The 23,825-nt window shown below is 41.2% G+C and overlaps 2 protein-coding genes across 3 annotated transcripts in view; one reads left to right on the top strand and one right to left on the bottom strand.

Moving 5' to 3' along the window:
* The window catches only part of SCP2 (sterol carrier protein 2), a 22,061-nt gene extending 5,713 nt beyond the window's left edge, over positions 1 to 16,348 (bottom strand). Inside the window, exons 1-12 of one of the 2 annotated variants that reach the window (XR_012588593.1) lie at positions 16,080 to 16,246; positions 14,050 to 14,104; positions 13,331 to 13,402; positions 11,416 to 11,547; positions 10,398 to 10,462; positions 9,234 to 9,360; positions 8,347 to 8,410; positions 8,006 to 8,092; positions 7,241 to 7,391; positions 6,219 to 6,366; positions 4,142 to 4,249; positions 1,429 to 1,862 (exon numbers count right to left, since the gene is read on the bottom strand). Coding sequence is in view for 1 of the 2 variants with exons in the window: in XM_074596723.1 (XP_074452824.1) it covers positions 1,709 to 1,862; positions 4,142 to 4,249; positions 6,219 to 6,366; positions 7,241 to 7,391; positions 8,006 to 8,092; positions 8,347 to 8,410; positions 9,234 to 9,360; positions 10,398 to 10,462; positions 11,416 to 11,547; positions 13,331 to 13,402; positions 14,050 to 14,104; positions 16,080 to 16,121 (1,205 nt within the window). In the remaining variant the exon portion in view is untranslated. Of the gene's footprint in view, positions 1 to 1,428; positions 1,863 to 4,141; positions 4,250 to 6,218; positions 6,367 to 7,240; positions 7,392 to 8,005; positions 8,093 to 8,346; positions 8,411 to 9,233; positions 9,361 to 10,397; positions 10,463 to 11,415; positions 11,548 to 13,330; positions 13,403 to 14,049; positions 14,105 to 16,079 lie in introns of both variants that reach the window. The other variant, XM_074596723.1, reaches the window with a different exon arrangement.
* Positions 16,284 to 23,825, top strand: ECHDC2 (enoyl-CoA hydratase domain containing 2). Its single transcript, XM_074596727.1, has 10 exons — positions 16,284 to 16,489; positions 18,053 to 18,120; positions 18,735 to 18,822; positions 19,346 to 19,432; positions 20,666 to 20,758; positions 21,361 to 21,417; positions 21,818 to 22,005; positions 22,484 to 22,534; positions 22,828 to 22,875; positions 23,548 to 23,825. Exons 1-10 carry the CDS (start codon positions 16,369 to 16,371, stop codon positions 23,623 to 23,625), a joined length of 879 nt encoding a protein of 292 aa, XP_074452828.1. The 5' UTR covers positions 16,284 to 16,368; the 3' UTR covers positions 23,626 to 23,825.

The following is a 23,825-nucleotide window of genomic DNA, read 5'->3' as shown; positions in this document are numbered from 1 at the left end:
AGAATTTTAAAAATTCTCAATACCAATGAAGGTGAAGTGAGCTGTAGTAAATCAGACTTCTTTCTTCAGGAGAAATATCATCTATACATGTAAAGCTTTTCCTGACAGAAAGGCACTACTTCTAGCAGTACCTCAAGGTTAACAGTATACAAAATAGCAACAGAGTCCCTGTTACATAAAATCACAATATTTTTAAAGACAAAGTTCAAAGCAATGGAAAATAGTATATTCCCTGTAACAGTCTTTCCTCTCCAATTTAAAACTGCGTACCAACACCCACCACCAAGTTTTGCGAGCATGTTTGAAGACAATCCATGAAGACACATGATTTTTTCCTGTATAACACCTATTTTCTCATATGGTCTAACCTCTTACAGATTACAGAAGTGATAGGATTATCACCTCTGACACTGTACTACAAAAAGTTACTGTTGCAACCCTTCAAAGTTCAATTGCTTCTCTCATTATCTCTTCCACAGATTATACTGTCACCTCCCAGGAACAGAACAGGTCTAGCAAAAACAGACATTAGAAGTATGACTTGGGAGGAGAATATTTTTTCTGTAATTCCAGTACATAATGAATTTTACTGTTCACAGGTTATTAGAGCACATATAAAGCACTGGCATCGAGCTTTAAAACCAAAACCATAATACCCACAAAGAGTAGCTCAATGTTTCTGAGAAAAGTTGAAAGCGAAAATACAAAGGGAACTGTGTATTAAAAAAGTCTCTCCTGAAATTCTGGTGTATTTGCAAATTTTAAGTATTTTCTCTCAATTCCTGTCCTTCCTAGCATAGATTGCAAGTCAGCTTCATAACAGGGTTATCCTCTTACTCTGAAGGACACTACAATTTCAAGTGCAAATTCTTTAGCCAGGACTGGATGAGCGACATCCCTGAATTCTAATGAGTATTTAGAATACCACATGTAACACACACAGCTGAAAGCAATTCTGCATGAAACCAACCAAGTAACAATTTTAGCAGTGCAAGCAGTGGGTATCTCTATTCCCATGGATGTCTTGCTGTTTTTGGCGAGTCCCCAGTTTCAATTCATTTTAATGTGCCATGTTTTGTTCTTGGAAGGGGGTTTTTGTTTTGTTGGGTTTTTTCCCTCCAAACATTAGACTTTTCCTTACAGGAAATCATGCGAGCTATTTTTATGGACCAGTTTGCTCCTTTCAATAACTTGTAACACACAGCACATATTGTTTATCAGGATTAAGCTATAATCTCTGTATACACCTGCAGTGCTGTAGGTACACAACAGTTCCAACTGCTGAGCAAGTTTTAGTTTACAGCGCAATGTCTTCCTTGCTCAGAGGCAAAGAATAATTCTAAAAAAAAAAACCAAATTTTGAAAGACAAAGATATGGGAGCACAGTCAACACAAAGTGAGCTTAGCTTACACCACTACTGAACCCACAGGGAAAGTTTCCAAAGACAGTATAACCAAGAGCTGTATGCGAATGCTGAACGCGCGTTGTCATTCAGCAGTGCAATTTCTTGCCCTTCAGAGAGACAGTCTGCGAGGCGACGATTTTCTAAGGTCTTTCAGCGCGGGCAGCGGTGTCTTCCTCCTCAAGAGGCCAGCTGCACGCAGAGGGCAGGCCCTCCGCTGCCCCACCACTTCATTACGCAGCGGAACGGGCCCGCCTCGCCTGTCCCCGGCGCTGCGGGCGGCCCCGGCCCCGCGGGGCGCTCACCTGGCGGCTCCGGGGAAGCCCATGCCGTAGAGGGTCACCACCACGGCCCCGCCGAGGCCCAGGTTGTGCTGCAGCGCGACCTTTGCCCCGGGGACCTGCCTCCGCCCGGCCAGACCGCGCAGCTGCCAGCAGAGTTCGGCGCACTGCGCCAGGCCTGAAAAATCGAGCACAGAGCTCAGCTGGGGAAAGCAAAGAAGGCGCGTCCGACAGGCGCATTCCGTAAACCTCCTTCCCCGGGAAGATGTTAAGTGAATCCATGCAACAGGATTTGAGAAAGTTAATTACTGACAGCTGAGATATCCCGAAGTGTATTTTCTTGGGAGGCCCAAAACGAATCATAGAATCGTTTAGGTTGGAAAAGACCTTTAAAGATCATCGAATCCAACCGTTCACACTGGCCACCACTAAACCGTGTCCCTCAGCACCACGTCTACATGGCTTTTATATACCTCCAGGGATGGCGACTAAACCACTTCCCTGGGCAGGCTGTTCCAACGCTTGACAACCCTTTCAGTGAAGAAATTTTTCCTAATATCCAATCTAAACTTCCCCTGGCCCAACTTGAGGCCGTTTCCTCTTGGCCTATCAGTTACTACCTGGGAGAAGAGACCGACCCCCACCTCTCTACACCCCCCTCTCGGGCAGTTGTACAGAGCGAGAAGGTCTCCCCTCAGCCCCCTTCTCTCCAGGCTGAACACCCCCAGCTCCCTCAGCCGCTCCTCACAAGGCTTGTGCTCCAGACCCCTCACCAGCTCCGTTGCCCTTCTCTGGACCCGCTCCAGCACCTCAATGTCTTTCTTGCAGTGAGGGGCCCAAAACTGGACACAATATTCAAGGTGCGGCCTCACCAGTGCCGAGGGGGGATGATCACTGCCCCAGTCCTGCTGGCCACACTGTTCCTGACACAGGCCAGGCTGCTGATGGCCTTCTTGGCCACCTGGGCACACTGCTGGCTCATATTCAGCCGGCTGTCAACCAACACCCCAGGTCCTTCGCCTCCAGGAAAAGTGAATTCCTTTTCATTACAGCCCTGGTTTTCAGATCACACTTACCCTTGGTCTCCCCCTGTTTCTGCAATTGTGACCCATTCCCACCATACACACACACAGTTCCTCCTCCCTCCACCACCCACAGACCTCCACCCCTTCCTCTCCCTTCCCCTTGACAACCATGCAGGACTTCAGGCAAGTCAGAGGAGGAATCTGCATTTTATGTACTGAATTTTATGGACCGAATTTTATGCACTGCCAATTGAAACATCACAAAGAGGATGATTAAGAAGTTTTATAATCCCAGACACAGATGAGAATTAACAGATTTCATTCACACTCTCCCAGCCCCAAGGAGAGAACACATACCGTGGCACAACCTGCCCTAGAACGGTTTGGAAATTTAAGACGACTTACATGACCTCCGATGAGCACACAGCTAGCCTCAAGACTGTTTTATAGTGAAATTAAGCTGACAGTCTGTTGTCATTTTCTGCAATTTAATGATTCTTCCCCCCATCCCATGGCAATAGAGAGAGGCACGAATACCAGTAATTGCCTCTACATTTATCACTCTCTAACTGACAAAAATTTAACACAAGCCTAGCAATATAATACTCATCCTGTTACAGAAACCCACAGTCTCATTTACCTGCAATGTGTTTCCTCCAAAGTTTCCTAATACTTCCCCCCCTACACTAAATGCAGATTATCCAGCTGGTACAGCTGTTTAGATTAAGGTTTGTTGTTTTACAAGGTTTCCTCAGTTTTCTGACAACCTCACATTTCCAAACAAGGAAGGTGAATTATCTTCACAAATCCAAACACATTTTATCAAAGAGCCAGGTCATTTTGGAAGTAAGTGTAGCAGTTTAAAGAAAACAAACAAACAAAAAAGAGAACAAAACAGAAAGAAAAGGAAAACCTATGTTGCTGGGAAACAGTGACTAACTGAGCTTCTGTTGTAAACATCAGATGAATATTTTGACATCTAAGGCTTAGCAGAAATAGCTTTTGACCCAGCTAACAAGGGTACATGCTATTCAGATGCTGTAAAAATCTCCTAAACCTGAATTTTAAAGGATGACAACATATGAAAATAGTTATTCAAACTACATTCAGCAGAACTTGTACTATTGAGCAATTACTTAAAAAAAGTTAAGCTGTTTTGCAGATGGCTTTAATAACAACAGAAAAAAAAAAAAGCACCATAAAATTAAATAAGTGCTAATGATCAAATTCACACTCCAGGCCTTTTGGTTTGAGCAATGCTACACCGTTAATGCTTGCATGAGCTGGAAGTCAGAATCAACTCCAGAGCTTCCTTCTAATCTTATGAAGCCCTCATGTTTTGTATGGACAAAGTTAAGTGGGAAGCATCTGCCTGCTCAAGAGCTGTATCTCTTATCTAACCCACACAACTAAATGAAATGGTTTTGCATACCTGTAGCACCAAGTGGATGTCCCTTTGAAATCAAGCCACCACTAGGATTAATAACCCATTTTCCTCCATAAGTATTGTCTCCTCTGTCAATTAGGTCACATGCTCTTCCTGTAAAACAGTATTTATAAAAGAAAAATGTTCCTTTTTTGGTTTTAAGTGATTTTTCAATTCTACTGTCACTTACTGAAGATGCTGCATGTCAGTCAAAACCTAGGAAATACTACACCACAAATTTTACAAAGAGCAGAATGAAATTAGCCAAACTACATTAATGAGACTTGCTTATACCACTGGAGAAAGCATAACACAGAAAAGAAGTAGAAGGGCTAGTGTTTGATACGAAAGTTTTTTTAAATTTGCTGTTGAACTATTTTGTTGATATACAGTATTATGATATAATCAATATAATGAAGCTGTTCGTTATTTTATTAATGAAACTGCAGTGATAATCATGCTTTTTGTAAAAGAGGAGCTAGTCATAACTTGTGACCCCCAGGACATGGAGGTCCTGGTGAACACCAAGTTGAACAGGAGCCCTTGCCACAAAGAGGGCTAAAGGTACCCTGGGCTGCATTAAGACATTAAGATAGTAAATAAAACCACTCGTAAGACTAATGCTTGGGATTGCTTAGCTTTCCAGACTATTAGTTCCCATGCCTTTAGCAGACAGTTTTCCCTTTTGACCGGTCCCTTACTCCTTGATTCTTGTACCAGCTCCTTCAGCCTATGTTATTAACACTAAAGTCTAAAAGAGATCTGCCACATTTCCTGTATTTTTAACTTACTTCTGCCATTAAATAAGAATACCAGCTTAGTCTTGCACATCTAAATCCACAATGTGGTTTATGCTGTTTCACTAATCTCTGTGTCTAATTAGTCTACCATTCCAAGATAGGTTTCACATACTACTAAGGTCAGACTGACTGCAAGGTGGTGAGAATTGCACTATTAAATTAACATACACAAGACTTATTGGTCAAGTAGACAAGTACCATCAGGATTCTTCTGTATCTTCAATTAAAGGAATGAAGCTAAAAAGGTTAATGTACCTACTTAAATAATGTCAAACATTTACCATTTTTAGCAGATAGCATAAAAACACAGCAAAGAAGACAGTAAAAAGCAAGCATCTGAAGACCTACAAACACATAAAAAGTCTTCCTAAAGATCTGTGAACTTCTCTGTTTCAGTGAGAAAGCTTAGACTTAATACAATACACCATCTAGTGATAGAGTATGGTATTTTCTCAAAATTAGTTAAAAACAAATTAGAGAAAGATTACATCAGATGATTATTTATGCAAAGCAAGAATACATTTAGAGTTTAAAATGTATCAAATACTGAAGTAGCAGTTCAATGCATTATTTATGTGAAATCAAACAAAAAACTTCAGTAGAAAATTTTAATAGTTTGATTTACATATGCAGAACGAAACTCCATTGCCACTTAACTTGTTGTAAATCCACTCACTTCGATGAAATTAAACTAATCTGGACAGATTGTGCATTGTTATCCAGGTGGCATGTTGACAATTTGCCAACAACTCTGTGTCTTCAAAGACAACAATGTTTCAAGATTTTAAAAAAGTCCCATCAAAGATAAGTAACATGGTAAAGCCCTCTATAGGCAATTCTTGTCTGATTTTTATTTCCTTACAAGGAAATACAAAGATGGAGGGAAATCTTGGGGTAGTTCAGTATGTAGCCCTGAAAAAGGGGCGTAATACTGAAAAAGATCAGAAGAGTCCTTGATTTCCTTGCTCTGTTCACTTAAAAGAACCATCCCTGCACAAGCTAGCTGTATGATTTCACGTAGCTGTCCAACACTTTAATTTGCCTTCTCTATTTCTTCATAAATCACAGTAGCACACTCTTTTGTTAAGCTAATACTAGAGTTTACAGGTCTTACTTATGTTACTACAGTGGTAACTTGCTTTTCCCTCTTACGAGGTTAGCTAATAGGATTTTCAAATATCTGTCCAGTAGACAGCTCAAAGTTCTAATTATATGAACAGATAAAAAGATATTTTTAATGCTTTCCACTTCAATAAAACAACGATCTCCAATGACGCTATTACCTTCTGGACAGAGTCCCAGAGCTTCATAGGTAATGAACTCATTAACTGAGAAACAGTCATGAAGTTCGATCACATCAACATCTGTAGGTTTTAGGCCTGCTTTTTCAAAACATTTTTCAGCAGCTTTTTTAGTCATATCATAGCCAACCTGCAACAAGAAGAAACTGTATGTTAAAATATCATTAAAGAAACAGAACTAGCAATTTAATTTCTACACTTAATTTTAAATGTGCTTCTATATATCCTGTAAGTGAGGTAGCATTCTAATTTATTTTAATGCATCACATACCACAGAGTTTAATATTCACACAGTATGAATTGTATAGAAAGAAAGAACATATTCTAAGTCTCATTCTTGGCACGTGGAAACTTTTCTGGGGAATATCCTCTATTTTCTCAACCTTGCTCACAAGCCAAATTGCTCCTTTGCATGACTCAGACCAACACCCTTGAAACAAATCCTCAAACCGTCTTGCTACATTTTTGTATCAGCCATCTAAATAGAATTGTATTTGAAACCCAAATAGAACAGTAGAAACTTTTGGGTATTCTAATGGTTTGACTTACATTCAATTGCTTTAGTCAATTTGCAGTAGGATCCAAATTTTGTAGTTCGGGTCTCTCCCTTCATTCTACTTAAGCAATTACCAGATTATACCCAACAGGCTATTTCAGCTTCAGTATTACACAGAAATAAGTAAAATTGTTTAAATTGTTTCCTTACTCTTAGAAACAGAAAAATTAAAGAAATCTTTTCCTTGCTGTTCAAGTTGTTTAAAAAGCAGCCTTTAAGTAATTTATTAAAAAGTAGGTCTTTGATAGCCTGTTTATAAATTTCTTACCGTTATTCTACAACCATACTCTATTCTACAACCATACTCCACCTGCCCAAATGAAATTACTTTTACATTTACCCCAAACTATAATTTGCTGGCTTACTGACATGGAAGTGTCTAGAGTATCATGAGGACTTTCAGGTACTAAAAAAAAAAACCTTAAGGAATAGAGAATTGTAAACCTACCATCTTCATACAACTGTTTTCTTCAAATGTGCTTGGATAATCAGTAGCCATCACCTGGGCTAGAATTTCCACAGCTTTTGGCTGCAACTTATGCCTTTTCACAAATGCCTCACTAGCCAAAATTGCAGCTGCGGCACCATTTGATGTTGGACTGATTGAAAGAAAAATAATGATGTCATCATTCTGAATTAGTAAGGTCAATCTTCAATAGAACTATCTTCTAATACAAACCAAAAAAAAAAAAAAAAGGACAAACAAAAAACTACTTTCTTCGGCTGATGCCACTGAAACTAAACTCTATCAGTGTTTGCTGGACACTTTCAGTAATATTTATAACAGACATTTGAAAACTATGATATCAAAATAGAAACATAGCATTACAGTTTTTCAATTTAGGAAAAAATCAAAGCTTCTACTTGGCTAGAAGTGTTGTTAATAACAAGCCTTTCAGGAGCGTATAAGAAAAGCTGAAGAGATGAATTAACACTTAACAGCAATGGATGAACATTGGTAAGAGAAATACAATGATGTGAAAGCTCCAAAGTACAAAACGTATTTCACCTTACTGCATTATGCTGTGAACACGTATCTAGATAGCGTTTGGTCAAGACAGATATTCCACATCTGTTTCATTTATTATAAGTTTTACTTAAAATAATCAGTAAATTTTAATTTACATGCAAACAGACCTTTATTTAAATAGATGTCCTACCATATTTGTCTTAACATCAAGATTTATTTCACAATGCTAAGTCCTCTCCTTACCAACACTGTAAGACAGTCAAGAAATCAAAAATTTTGCGAGAATGCAGAACTTCATCTAATGTGTACTCCTTTTGGAACTGGGAATACCTACAAAAAATACACAGATGCGATCTTAGTTTTAGCACAACCTTTAGCAGACTTACTAGTATCACACTATTAGACAGCTACAGAGCTGTTTTTACAAAGCATAAGGAACTGGATATAGAATTTACGCTGGGTATAATTCTCATTCCATAATAAGGAACATACTCTGCAAAGTATTTCTAAAAATAATACTCAGTTTTGCACGAATTTTGTAACAGCAACGTATATTCAATATAGAGGTAGAGTACATTACTCACGGGTTGTTAGTTGAATGGCTATGATTCTTCCACGCAATTTTTGCAAAGTATTCTGGATTTGTCCCTGGAAGGGGAAAGAAAGCTGTGTTGAAATACTTTGTTTACCCAAACAGTGCTAACATAGCATTTTGAATATTGTGTCATAAGAATTTGACCTTTACAAGCATCTTTACAAGAGACTCATTGTTATCAAGGCTTTCTTTAGGACTCAACTTAGGTTGAACATCCTACCTGGATATTTAACACTTACTAACATAAAAGAAACGAAAATAAGTCCATTTTATTTGAGGTATTATTAAATTACTGGAACTTGAACTCTCATTTTCCTATCAGTGCAAAACAGCTGTAATGAAATACTGGAGTCTAAGTCTTCCATATACTAGTCTAAAACTACATGCAAATAAAAGACGCTCAACAGGCCAACCTGTTACCTTTTTTGGTAGCCAGTTCCCTTATCTGGCGAGGGGGTAGGAAACAGCAGTGGCAGCAGCCTAGTACTATATATTGAATCAAATACCCGAAGGCTTTTGTCAAACAATTCAGTCCGAAGCCCATCTACCCATCCTAAGACACAAGGAAAAAATGCAGGAGGTTTTGCAATGTTATGGCCCAGACCTTACAGAGGCACAAACCGTATTATTAGCATGATTACCAGACACTCTGTATCACAGCCTTAATTATGTCTCCTGATGGTTTTGTTTACCTACGCATCGCCAACTTTTCTGTAGATAGCTCTTTATCCAAATATATTCCTGTATGTGTTAGCTGTAGATGCTGCAGTTGTAGTACTTAAGTAAAAGAAAGGCCACTGAATTTTCCAAAATGAAATCCTATCTTTTAAATCACTTCAGTAAAAGAGGACAATGAAAAAATGTATTTTAACATACCATATTTCTCCATGTGTTCTTTGCCAGCATTTGCAAACATCTGAGGTGCTACTGGAGCACTTGCTAAACCATATTTATTTATCATAATTTCCAAATGTTTGTCCATTGGATTAGTTCTGTCTGAAAACTAAAAAGAAGAGAAAAAGTTATAATTTTTTTTTTTTTTTTCAACACAACGTCATCACGAAAGTGCCATGGATTTCAAGCAAAATAGAGGGTTTCCTGATATTTTAACAGTTCCACTGGACAGTACGTTGCACTTCAGTGACGTTTCAAAGCATTCATAACTTCTCAACTGTAAGGAACAGTAAATAAGCAGAAAATGCTTAACATTATAATCACTCCACTGATTCATGGCGAGGATCACTCCTACGTGATTCTATCACATTTAGTATTTTCAGTAGAAGACTTCAGGTATTTTTTATGTCATCTTAAAATCCTACAGTTAATATCGTTCAAAGTTATAAAATTAATACTGTAGTAGTATTTTCAATGAAGCTTAAATGCAATATCATAAAGCATGTTAAACATAACTCCTACTCTTTTCGATCAGTTGCTAAATTTAACGTTTCTCACACAAATCTCTGCATATATTATCAAATTTGGCAGTTCTGTAGTTAAACCACATATGGGCTCTAATATTACTTGCCATAAGGCAAAATACAAAACAAAAACCCCCACACTTCTCCAGTAAAAACAAAGAAGAGACAAGAAAGAAAAGTTTACCAAAGTCTTTAATTGTTGGGAAAGTGCGTTAACTGGTCAACTGCGTAAGCACCAAAAGCCAGAAGACCCAGATTCTTTCTTCACTTTGCTGTGTCACTTTGGGAAAGACACTGCAATTGCTCAATGCTCCTATATTCTATCTGGTATTTCCATTATTCCCTATTAATCCTGCCTTTAACGTATTACTGGCAAATTAATAAAAGCATGACATACTACATAAATTCTAAAACATTCTATACAAAATTTGTACATCATAGCTCCAATCAGAATCATGTAACTAATTAGAAGTTTTCATGGTTCAAAATAATGGTTTATTTTGTCATCATCTACAGCAACATCTTAAAGCAACTGGTGTTTACAAGAATATGACTCAGAGAACGAGGAGGTGTATTTCATCTACGAATACAATGAAACATAGGAAGTGTTTCAGACACTTACACCTGAAGCAAGGGATCCTTTTGCCATCCTCTCAAAGCCAAGTGCCAAAACACAGTCCGCCAAACCTTAAAAGAAAATTTGTAGCTATTTAAAATGCAACGTAATTATAAATAACATTATATACTAACAACCACTCAGTTACAAGAAATATACGTAACACCTACCTCCTGCTCTTCCTCCCTTCTTCATTTTTGAAAGAGAGTCAAATTGGGGTGAGAATGGTACTGACACGAACATACTGATACTGAAGAATTGGGAAATCACTACAGGGTTTGGGTTTATTTTTAAACTGATTGGCAGCAATCATCTTAGACAACCAAGCACTTATTTCTCTGCTAGAAATACTAGAATAATCATACAGAATGTGACTACAGTTTTCATTATAAAAACACAACATTTAAGTGCAAGAAAGTATCGAAGTCCACAAAGGAACTACGGAAACACTCTTCCGTCAGTTCAAAACACAGTCTGTCACAAGGTGTTGCTCTCTTCCCCTCCCTTCCAAAAGTGCGTTAGTCGAACACTTGTGTTCACTTCAAGTTAAAAAAAAAAAAACAAACCTATGTTTTTTAGCAGATTCTTCTCTCCTTTTCATCCTGCAGAGTCTAGTGTCTTGCATTACTACAATGCAACATGCTCTGCACTGCTCTGAACAATTCTTCCAGAAAAAAAGAATTAACTGGCTTATTACTTACTATGTTCATACAGCTTATGACACAGAAAAGGACATTTATATCCATATGCACCATCTTCTGCAACACAGACATAGTCTCTTAGGTGCACACATAGTGCTCTAGTTCAAAGTGATAGTCTTACTCTTTTACGTGCTTGGTCTTCCATTTGTATATACAACTGACCAATCTCTTCAGCTGAGTGAGGCAAAAAACACAATTTTGCCTATGAGGACAGGACATTTTCAACACAGAGTGCTCACATTCACTAGTTCCATTCTTCAATCAAGTTATATTTATAGAAATAGAGAATATGTATCACCCAGTCCCAGAGCGCAACAACTCACCTCCTTCTACTAATTGTCTGGCCATGAACAAAGCAGTTGATCCAGTTGCACAGTTGTTGTTAACGTTAATAATAGGAATGCCAGTTAAACCCAAACCATGATAGATAGCCCGTTGTCCACAGGTCGAGTCACCTTTATACAGAGACACAACATTAAAATAAGGTACATCTCAAACTTTACTAGCAAAAAGAAATGCCACCAAGTATGTGCAATGATACCACTTAAACTGTAGACTTGAACTTTTGAACTGTCATCTTGAGTATGCCTCTCAAGTATCCACTGTACAAGAACCTTAGAAAAAAGATGAAAATCATCAGATTTTAGAAACAGAATTTTATCCTGCTTCTGTGATAACAGGCCATGAATCCACAGAAAGTAACTGGACAGGACAGAAACATCTTGGAATGGCGTGGCTTGGAAGCTGCTACCGGTATCACAGCTGACTGACCCTCCATCAGTTGCCATAATACAGTCATCAATCGAGAAACAGGAAGAAAGCAGATGGAAAACTCTCTTTGGAATGGAAACAGATTTCCCCATAATAGAAATCTGATTTTGACTGCTTTGGGAAATACACCAGGCATCTGTGAATTGGAGTGCCAGGAAAAGGTTCAAACCAGTCACTTAACACATCTCCTCTCACTACAATAAGTAGTGACTGCAAGTTAAAAGCTTCTCCTGAGGGTGTCAACTAGAAATCCACTTGAGGGTTGTGCTGATTTTGGCTGGGATAGAGTTAATTTTCTTCACAGCAGCTAATATGGGGCGATGTTTCAGATTTGCGCTGAACAGTGTTGATAACACAGGGATGTTTTAGTTATTGCCGAGCAGGGCTTACGCAGCATCAAGGCCTTTTCTACTTTTCACCCCACCCCACCAGCGAGTCCGCTGGGTGTGCAGAAGAAGTTGGAAGGAGACACAGCCGGGACAGCTGACCCCAACTGATCTAAGGGATATTCCATACCATACGACATCATGCTCAGTTTATAAATCTGGGGGAAGATGGGGGGGGGATGGGCAGGGGGAGGGAATGTTTAGAGTTATGCCATTTGCCTTCCCAAGTAACCGTTACTGCCATGAATTACCTACTCAACTGCCTTTATCTCAACCCACAAATTTTCTCATTTCTACTCTTCCAATGCAGGTACACCTCTGAAGGCATTGTGGCCCATGGACAAGGCCACGCTGGAAGAGGTGCGCCTCAAAGCAACTGTGGCTGTGGATGAGCCTGTGCCGCAGCAGGTACACCCCTGAAAAGACTGTGGCGCGTAAATAAGGCTCCGCTTGCAACAGAGGGGGACTGCAGTTGTCTGTGGATAAGTCCAAGCTGGAGCAGGGGCAAGGGGAGGAGTTCATTGCAATGTTAAACCCTATAACCTGGCCCAAAGGGACCAGGCGTGGAGATTATAATGGCAATATCTTTAAATTGTTGTAACCCAGGATTTGAGTTGCATATTATGGGAATTACTATAGCAGGAGTCCCTTGTTGCTAGCCAGGCTCGGAGCAAGGGGAGGAGTTCATTGCAATGTTAAACCCTATAACCTGTCTCAAAGAGACCAGGGGTGGACATTATAATGGCAATACCTTTAAACTGTTGTAACCCATGATTTGAGTTGCATTTTATGCGCATTACTATAGCAGGAATCACCTGAACCAATGGAGGATGAGCCTTACAAGAAGCCCTGCAAGTGCAGCACTGACCTGACCTGAGCTGGCTTTGGTGCCCAGGAACTCCGCGCAACACACATAGATCTAGGATCACTAAAACTAGTAATTTTTTTAAAAGCTTGAGACAGTTCTACAAACTGACACGATTAAATATTTTAACTTGAAATTGATGGGATCCCCATACTTTATCCACACAGATGTCTGCACATCACATATGTCACATCCCAATCAAATGACATTACTTACCATAAACATAACCCACACATGCCTGCTGCACTGCTGAATAAGGAATCCCAGCATCAGCTAAAGCCTTCTGGCCTAAAAAAAGTTTAAAAGTTGAAAAAAAATTTAATAGTTGAAGGAAAAAAAAAATCCACCATCCAGCTCTCACACCCATAACAAGCAAACCTAGAGCAGTATGTACGATTCATGCATTCACAAACAAGAGAGAGTGCTATACAAATTCCTTATTACATGATGTGAATGGTTAATATAGTCCTGCATCTTAATTCTCATAAGGACAATTTTGCGGTATTTTGAGTTCTGAACACGAAAAATTCATCTAATCAATTCTGTGCTCATGCACAAAGGTTGTTTGTCCCAATGAAAGTATGTTGGAATAATACAGGTAGGTATGCAATTATTTAAGTGTCTGGTTCAATTTTAAGCTATCTTCTTGACTTCAGTACTAGAAGGCAGTGAGTTGAACAGGTCAGTTATGGATTTTCTGAAAGTATTCTTTTTTATCAGCTTCTGATTTGCTTTTTATCTGTATCTATTTACTGAACAGTAGCTGTTCCTTCATATGTATAATAAAAAGATTAACTGTATAAATAGATTATACTTATATAACTTAATAAAAAGATTAAAATAAGTTTCAGCAAACTAAATGCTTTATTATTAAATATAAAATATATACAATATATAAATAATATACATAATAAATATCTTTATTATTAAATTACCTGCCTCCTTAGCCATGTCAGGATAATCAATGCTCTTCTCACTAGGCTTTGCAAACTGACAAGAAAAAAAGAAAAGGAAAAAAAACCAAAACCACAAGAACAAATCAGAGATATAATACCTCTTTTGCTCAAATTGGTATATTTAAAAGCGTGTATTTAACTTAGAAACAGGTTGTGAATGATCAGTTTTAAATAATGCAAACAATGCAATTGACCAGAAAGTGCATGCACAAAATCTCAACAGTTCCCAAGTGCTACTGACAGACCCCACAATGTCTAAAAACAGGAAATAGTGCAGTTTTATGGAAGCTGAAGACCATTTATGCTCAGCCTTAAAGAAGATTCATGACTTGTATAGAAATGGACAATAACCCTGTCCAAAGGCTGTGGGTGAGACAGAGAATAACTACCACCTTCACTGATTCATAACAATACATGACATAACCTTCACTAAGGCTTTGACAAATACTTTCCTTCCACTTTATTTTGTTATACTCTTATTTGTAACAAGAAAATGCTTGTTCTTTGTACGGAACTTAGTTGTACATAAGCCTCCTATTCCCAAGCCTTATTCCACTTTGTTACACATCATATTGTGCCTTACCCCTCACCGTTGGAGTGGAGGTGGTATTTCTATTTCCTTTGTAGTATGACTCATTAGAGTCTACCAACAAATACACGTGGTTTCGTTAATGATGTAAAAATGCAAGAGTGTCACTGATAAAAAACCCTCACACTAACTACTTACAGTTCTAGTAATTATTTGACATTCACTGTTAGCATACAAAAGCTAATTTGCTACCTCCTTATGCTCACCTCCCCAACTCCAGTCTTTCGCAACACTTAGCTGTACTTTCTGTAGTGCTTCCTCTCCGTAATTTAGAGAGAGAACCTTCATACTGAAGGTATTAAGAGAAATTAGTCAGTGATTTGATCATTGTAAAAGTCTGCCAGAGTGACTGACGTCACTTGGGCTAACAAAGAGGGAAAGAGAGTATTGATAATTTCTCAATCACACTGAACTTCTGAAAAAGAAAGGTATGGTCTGTGGAACTGACAATTACACACATTGGAAACATGGACTGTTATTTTGAGAGGGTATACCAGTTTTTAGCAGACATTACATCATTATGATTAAAAAAAGAGAAAGGATATAATCCTAAAAGACTTCATAATAAAATGCTTAAGACACACTCTGGTAACTGACAAGCTTTAGTCGTTTCTTCCACGCTACTGTTCGTTCCTTCAGCACATCGCAAAGGAGCATAAGGTGAGGTCCAATAACTTCCAAAAATCACCTTCTTCCAAAAATCACCAAAAATAAAAACAATTAACAAAATGAAGTCTTCTACCTTTTATTTTCTCTCCAATATCATCACATGCCAGAAAAATACTCACGCAGCAACATAAAAAAAAAAAAAGTTATTCAAAAAGCGGGGGTTTTGTTCTGACTACTCTGGCAAACATCAAAGTCATCTTAAGCTTCATCCACCCGGATGAAAAAACGTTCCTCTAGCTTTTGCTCCTCTTTGACACTGTTCCATGCTGCGGGAACTCTGTCGACAAGCAAATGACCAGGTACAGAACGGCACCGGGGGAGTTTCTGCAGGGCACCTGCTCTGCTGCCGCCCGTTCTCCCTGGGCCCCCACAGCGAGGGGACGAGCCCTTGACCAGAGGCGGCCGTGACTCGGAGAACGGCTCTGGCCGTTACAACTCTGTTATATCGACCTGCCCAACGCAGCTCCAAAGCGTTTGACTTGGCGAGCGGCTCCACTCCCCCCGACACACCGAAGGAAGGTGAACTTTGCGCGGAGGCGCTGCCGCCCAGGCCTGACCCGCGGGCCCGGCTGGCCCCGCACGCCTCTCCTCAGACAGCGGCCGGGGAGGAGGCGCACGGCCCCCACAAGGCCGCCCCCCTCAGAGGCACCCCCAGGGGAAGCCTCGACCCACGGGGGCGACGAGTTTCGTACGGCCTCAGCGCGCCGGCAGTGCCGGGGAGGGCGCGGGCCGGCGGCGGAGAGCCCCGTACCTTGGTCATACCGACGCCCACCACGAACACCCGGCGCTGCATAATGATGATGATGATGGCGGGCGAGCGCGTGCCCCCTCGTCCTCCTCGCGCTGCTTCTCGCCGGCCGAGACGACGCCGAAGACCCCCAGTCGCGCGCGCGCGGCAGGGGAGCGAAGGGGCGGGGCGAGCGCGCGGGAGGCGCGGCACCGCCCCTCTTTCTTAAAGGCGCAGCGCCGCACCGTTCCCCCCCGGAGGCCCGGCCCCGGAGGCCTGTCCCCGGCGGCGGCGGCAGGCGGGGAGCGGCGCCATGATCCGGTTGGGGCGGGCGGGCCGCCAGCTGCTGGGCTGGGGGGGCGGCGGGCCCCCAGCGGCCGTCCCGCGGCGGGGCGCGGAGGTGCTGGTGGGCGCGGCCGGCGGGGACAGCGGCGGTGAGTGCGGCGGGGCCCGCCTCGGTCCGGGGCGGGGGGGACGGGGGTGAGGCCCCGGCGCTCGTTCCCGAAGGGTCCGCGGAGCCCAGCGGGTGTCAGAGCCGGTTTTGGGGTGCTGCATGTTGATCTACTGAGTTTTACCGATTCCTGGTGAAAACGCAGCAGGTCCCGACCTGGCGTGAGCGGGGCCCGGGGTGTTCCCTCCCCCGCCTTGCCCCCGCCGGGCCCCGCCGGCCCTGGACTGTGCCCGCAGCACCGCCCCGTCCCCGCCGGACCCCCCCCGGGGCCCTCCTGGCCTGAAGGGTGAGGGGCGACCCCGCAGAGTCCGGAGGGGGCGGGTTCCTTACAGTCTCTCTGCTTTAAGTTTTGCCTTGATACTTCCCCCCCCCCCCCGGCCCCAAGAACACAGCTGCCAAATAAATGGCATGGGGGCTTGCTTTTTATTTAAAAAAAAAAAAAAGTTATGCACGCAGGAGATCTCGACGCGAGACGTCGTGGTTTGCAGAAGGTAGATTTTTCTGGTCTCCAGGTAGGACAGGCCCAGGGCACCTCTGTGCGTGTTTATGCACAAGGGCCGCCAAGTGATTTGAGTTTTGGCTGGTTGCCAGCGGAAAGGTAACGATCGCCAGAGCTTATAAACAGTTCCTGGTAGTTTTGCTCTTCACCTGTATGTGAATGTAGTAACCAGAATTGTGAATTTCCGTTGTTTGCTGGTGCCAGCTGTTACCTGTGTCTCTGTTCCTTGGTTACACAGCTCTTCTTTACTGCCTGCTCACTGGCAGAGGAACACCCAGAGACCTCCTCGCAGGGCAGGGGCACCACGTGTGACGGGGGCACGGCGCGTCTGTGCACCTGCAGCAGCAGCATCTTACAATATTTAGGCCTGGGGAATTGAGCAGAAATCCAGCCAAGGAAACAGGAGAGAGATTTTTCCTCTCCAAAACATACAGAAACCATTGGATAATAATTTACAAAACACAAGTGCAAAGGAGAACTAGGTAGACATTGCGGTCTTGTTTTTCTGCTTGGACCTAGGAACTTTTAAGTGAAGTCCTTTCCACTGGTGAGCTTATTAACTTTAAATTGAATGGGGCTGCAATTTCAAAACGGTTCTGGGACATGAGCTGGGTGCGACCGGTCTGTGCTATTCTCATGCAAACAGCAGTCCCAAGAGGATGGTTTTCTTCATTAAGGAATATGCTCAAACACAGTAAGACTGTATAATAAAAACTGAAGTAATGTTTGAAACAGGTGGATCATTTGGGGTTTGGGTTTTTTTTTTCCATTTCTGCGGTGACTCTAAGACATACGTTCTTGGATGTCGTGTTCGTTTTCTAAAAGTCTGCTTATTTATATTATTTGCAGTGCTACTCGATTTTACAGTTGCCCTGCATAGCTGGGTTTCATAGACATGGTCGACCACGTCCACTTTTAAAATAACTGATTGTCTTAGATGCATTTTCAGGAAAGAGAAGATGCAGCATACGCAGATATTGTTCCCAGTTGAATTACTGTGTCAGAGAATTAAATGAAGTATAACTGAAATTGTCTCCTATTACTAAGGTATTGCTGAAATCCTAATGAACCGACCCCACGCGAGAAATTCATTGGGAAAAGTATTTGTAAATGAAGTGAGTATGGGCCTGGCCTGTAAACGTGTTTGGAATCATGATCGATAACTAAATGCAATAAGAATAGCTGCGGGGAATCTGAAACGAAAACTTAATCTCTTGCTGAAGGTCAGTGGGAGACTGCATTGGGGCAAGCAGGTTAGCCTGGAGAAAAAGAGATCGTGATGTGTCTGTACTGCGGCAAGTTCAGACACGGACTGGACAGAGATACTGGAGTTCCTGAAGTTAGCTAACTCACATGCAGGTTCATGTCCTTATTGCGTAATGTCAACAAAAGCATACTTACTGTCAGACCTTAGCAGATGATCTCTTCAAGGTTGATACGTTGTAGAGAAAGTCTGGCTTGTGCCTGGACAGGAAGGGGGAGTTTAAGGTACGGCAAAGGTTCGTCTCTGAACGGCAGAACACAAGAGATGGGGAGACGTGTCATTCAGAGGCTGCCATGGATGGATCCTGCTGGCTCCACATATATGATTTTCAGGAAACTTTTGGAACCTGCAGGGGAAAAAAAAAAAAGAAACTTTAATCATAGATTAGGAGCTTGCTAGAATTTAGATACATACACCCATGTGCTTCAAGTTTTCCTTCTCTTGTTTGTATTGCCTCCCTCGTAGCTGTTCAGCGCTCTGGAACAACTCCGCTTTGATGAGAAGGTTCGTGTGGTGGTGTTCAAGAGTGAGGTGAAAGGTGTGTTTTGTGCTGGTAAGTAACAAAGGCTTGCAAACTATTGTTAAAAATTTTGATGGCTCTTAGGGCAAATCGTGCAGAAAAGCAGTTGGAAATGCCTCCTAAAAGAAAAACAGGCTGGCTTTTGTGTAGCAAATAACAAACACATTGTTTTGTCATTTGCCTGTCTGCCTCTCAGCTTCATCGATGGAGATGTGTGTGATGGAGGCTGCGTGGTGCTACTATTTGTTGTTCATTTATAACCATCTTCAAGCACAGCTACCTCTGGTATTGGAGTCTTTGCTTTCCAGTTTTATGGATTATCATCCTTACATACAGTGATTTGTGCTCCTCTGTGAAATCTGTTCGAAGGGCCCAGAGGAGCACCTGAGCCACTGCTCCAGCCCAAATGTCCACACTCCAACTGCCACTGACCTTATTTACCCAGAACACTGTTTTCAAGACTTCTGAAATGGTCTGTCCTCTGAGAGGGACAGGAGGGAAAACAGTTCGGATACCTTTTCCCTTTTCCTGGATTCTAATCTTTTTCTCTGTTTAGGTGCAGACTTAAAGGAACGTGCCAAGATGGACGATGCAGAAGTTGGACACTTTGTTAAAAGGCTGAGGAATCTTATGGATGAGATAGGTAAATGATTATCTCAGTCGGGAAATTTGTCGTAGGCTGCCTGTACTGAGACATTTAGAAATGCTGCAGGAGGGGAAGGACGCTAGCGCTGGTGGGTTATCCATTTAGGAGTAGCTGCCCAAATGGCTCCAGCTTATGCCTGAAACAAAGATCTGATCAGAATGAAATACCAACGATCCTGCTGCTGCTCCAAGGACAAGATGCAGTTCAGGACTGCCTTTTCCATGACAAAGCGCAGCGCACACACACACACACGCATATAAGAAGTGCCTGCTGGAACAAAGCATTCCGTGTACAGTTCTGTATAACCCCTGGGAGACAATGCTAGACAAAGTGAGCTGCGGTGGTTCTCCGCCTTTCAATACATGCTCGGAAGCACTTGTGATGTGTCAGTGACCCAAGAACATGGATTTGGATCTCTGAATGGATTTGCTAAATGGATTTGTGGAATGTCAGAGGGTTTGTACCTCCAAATCCCTCACCCCATTTTTATTTTTTTTTTTTTGCAAAAGGAATATGGATTTCTGCAATTTATTTTCTTCGCCTATTTATGAATTATTCTGCTCTCGCTAGAGAGGAATACCAAAGTGAAATCTGACTAAAATACCAATCAGAATTGCTGTAATTAAAAAACGAACAAACAACTGCGTAAAGAGAATGACCCTCTCCCAGAAACCACAGAAGCAGTCTGGGGGTGGGTAGTTATGGCACAGAACTAACGCACGTCTGAAGTCTGCTTCCAGCTCCCTCAGTATTTAAAAAGGTGTCTTATCAAGCGGCTCATCTCCAGGTACTTCAGGTTCCTCAACTATGAGGTGATAACAGCGTTGACCAAGTTCAGGAGCCTTGGCTAACAAAAGCACCAGAAAAGCTAATCCCTGTAACAGTGACTAGAAATAGTGTCTGTGTTTTGTTTGTTTAACTGCAACAGCTGAATATTCGTATCGTAAACTTGCAAGGAGACAATTCTTCCTGTTTTGGGTTACAGTGCTTTGTATTTGAGTGCTGCTTTGCGTGTAAGAATATTTAGTGTTCACACAAAAGGGAGAAGTGGAAAAAGTCAGTTTCTACTGCTTAGAGACAGTCAGAAAGTTTGTGGCAGAAGAAACTGATTTATTGAGCAATTTTGAATTTGAGAACTACTAAAAGCTTTAGAATTTAAGCATTTAAATTCCAGAAGTGAGTGGAACAGAAATTCTGCAACAAAACCATGTAATGTGTTTTCTTCTCTAGCTGCCCTGCCTGTACCCACAATTGCTGCAATAGATGGCTACGCGTTGGGTGGTGGACTGGAACTGGCATTAGCTTGTGACCTTCGAGTAGCAGGTTTGTGTGTTGCTTAATATAGGATTCTTCTTGTGATTGGTGACTATATTTTAAAGAGAAATTACACACATGATAGCTGACTGTTAATGGAATCCAGTAGGTTAAGAGAGGAACTAACACAGTTCAGGAAATGAGTAGGCATTTGTCCAGAAATTGTGACATTTAGTTACTATTGGGAAAGCAGTTTCCTTACTTAAGAAGTAAAGCCTGTTTTTAGACAAGATGAGGATTCCTTCAGAAAACTATTTATTGGTAGAATTAAATAGTTATTATCATGTAATATTGGACCTTCCCTACTTAAATCAGTTTGGACTTGAAGACTTCCTTCTTCAGTTATTCCATCTGTTACATTTCATCTAGTGTGGAGCCAAGGTTCATTTTTCTAGATGAAATTGCTACATTCGGGGTAAGCAGCCGTACTACACTTCCCCCATCTGACTTGAGATGGATATTGGTTAAGCACTGTCGTATTCAGACTTTCTAGCCACCTGGAGAAGTGGGAGTATTGAAAGCTTATTGTTTTCTTAATCTGTTCAGTATGGAAAATTTGTAGTTACACAAATCGAGAAGTAGCTAAACCCTGTATTTATTTTTTTAAATAGCTTCATCAGCTAAAATGGGCCTTATTGAGACCACAAGAGGGCTTCTTCCTGGAGCAGGTAACCATCATTAAATCTTCAGTCTCTTACTCTCTCAGCTGTACAGTAAACATTTTGCCATTAGAGCCCTTGAAGTGTATTGAATGTAAATTAGAAGTAGCATCTTACAGTGACCCGAGAGATCTATGACTCAAGACTTCTGTTCCAAGCCCTGTCTCGGATTTGCTATGAATTGAGGAAAGTACCGTTACACCTTTTGCTGTTCATCAAAATACTCAAAAGGATGCTGAAGCCTTTCAGATGCCTCGCAAAGTCTTGACACATTCAGCTAGTAGTTATTAAAGAAACACGTGAATCGCTGTAGTTTTCAAATCTTCTTGCTGTATAAAGAGACAAAATATTACTGGTTTTTTGGGCATTTCTCAGAAATTGAAAATGGTGGTTTTGCTGTTGTTGTAAGGTGGAACCCAGCGCCTGCCCAGATGTGTTGGAATAGGTCTGGCCAAGGAACTCATTTTCACGGGTAGACAGGTTGACGGACAACAAGCTGCCTTAATGGGATTAGTAAATCACGCAGTGCCACAAAACAGCGACGGGGATGCAGCTTACCAGAGAGCATTAGCTTTGGCTAAAGAAATCCTTCCTCAGGTAAGTGTAGTATTCATGTGGTTGACATAGAGAAGGCATTTCTGCTTCCCTTAAGAGAGAGCAAACAATTGAAATTCCTTTCTATGAAATATTAAAGTCTTGGTTCCTGATGTTTAAGTCTCTTAACTCTGTCCCTTTTGTGAATGCAATTTCTGTAAGGAACAGACATTAACGTCCAGCTGCATAACCCAGAGGAGAGTTTTACTTCCCAGCTGCGGTTATGCAGACCAGCAGGACACATTGAAACCTTGCACTGTGTACATCTATTCATGTAGATGTATATCTATCACATATATCTGTTTGGCGTAGATAACACCAAATTTTTTTAAAAATACTAACTTACTGCAAATTTCTATAGACTAAAAGGTCATGTGGAGCTAGGATAGTGATATAACTACACCATTATGAACCAATGTCACTTTAATTATTTTTAAATGTTTATTGTGAATTGGGTTTGTTGTTTGTTTTTTTAATAAAGGCTCCATTTGCTGTGAAAATGGGAAAACTGGCGATAAACAGAGGAATAGAGGTAATTTTATTTTTTTTTTTTAAATAATGAGATAAAAGAAGCAGACAGGCAGCTCTTACAAATTACTACAGTAAAAGTGCTCAGAACAGATAAGTTATAATCCTTGTTTAGACAAGGCATTTAAAACCATTTAAAGGTTTTCTTTAAAGACAAAATTAATGCGGCAGGATTTTTTTTCTACAGATGCTAACACTAGTTCTAATACCAGAGTGAAGGTCACTCACTGCGAGTGAATGTTCATTGATTTGAGGGCTACGCTTCAGACAATCTCACGTCTTCCCTCTCATCCCCAGGTTGACATCGCGTCGGGGATGGCGATTGAGGGGATGTGTTATGCCCAGGTAGGTTACCTTCAGAATACATTCCTGAAAGAAACAACTGTATATTTTCTAAAGCCAGATATTCAGTGTCCTCTTGTATTTTCCTCTCTGTAAGGGAACACTTTAATAGCTAAATCCAAAGCTTTGAGAAGATACTTGAGTGCAGTTCCAGGTATCTGTTTTGGAATATTAACTGTTGTGTCATGCATAGTTGCCTCTCCATAACCTGCCCGAGACTAAAGTCCTTCCTTAAATACCTTTCTGTCTGAAGGAATTGTAATTTCTTAGTTTCAACAACATGTTAATTATAGTACAAGTTAAATTACAAAACAGATGCCTCCTGTAGTCAGTCTTTCTGACGAGTTTTGAGAGTGTGTCCCTTTCTCAGCTAACAGAACAACGTAACTGCGGTGCCTCTCAGGGTGTTTTAAGATGGTAAAATATTAAATTTATGGAAAACTGTTTTCCTGTGTAGTTCTCCAGTCTATGGTCTTTGTCTTAGAAGCTTTGCTTGTGATTTACACTGCAACCCAGTCTCCTTATTTTCCGAACTGCAAAACGTGGAAGGTGAGACGTAGTGTATCACTGAAAGAAAAGCAATCTTAGTCTTAGACCACTACTGCCAAATTAGTACTTAAAAACACATCAGACTTGTCAATGAAAAATATTCCTTTTTTTTTTTTAAAAACATAGAACATTCCCACAAGAGACCGTCAGGAAGGGATGGCTGCCTTCAGGGAGAAAAGACCACCTCAGTTTGTCGGCAAATAATGCTTCCTAGCTTCCCCTTGAGTTTTGGAAGGTAGAGGACTGAAGAGTACCCACCGATTTCTTGGGATTATTTTTATGACTGCATTCTTAGCTCCTATGACTGCAAGGACTTAGCTCCTTGCCTTGGACTGCATTTCTGAATATTCCACTGGATCATTTTGCTATAAGAATTCCCAAATAAAGATTTAACTTTGTGCAGA

The sequence above is a fragment of the Larus michahellis genome, chromosome 8 (genome assembly GCF_964199755.1).
Source record: "Larus michahellis chromosome 8, bLarMic1.1, whole genome shotgun sequence".
Lineage (NCBI taxonomy): Eukaryota > Metazoa > Chordata > Aves > Charadriiformes > Laridae > Larus > Larus michahellis.
This window is presented reverse-complemented; position numbering and strand designations above follow the sequence as displayed.

Coding starts and splice junctions, on each gene's coding strand:
- ECHDC2 (XM_074596727.1), top strand. CDS start 16,369: ATGATCCGGTTGGGGCGGGCGGGCCGCCAGCTGCTGGGCTGGGGGGGC. Junction 20,759..21,360: donor TTGTGACCTTCGAGTAGCAG/GTTTGTGTGTTG, acceptor TTTTTTAAATAG/CTTCATCAGCTAAAATGGGC. Junction 22,876..23,547: donor AGGGGATGTGTTATGCCCAG/GTAGGTTACCTT, acceptor TTAAAAACATAG/AACATTCCCACAAGAGACCG.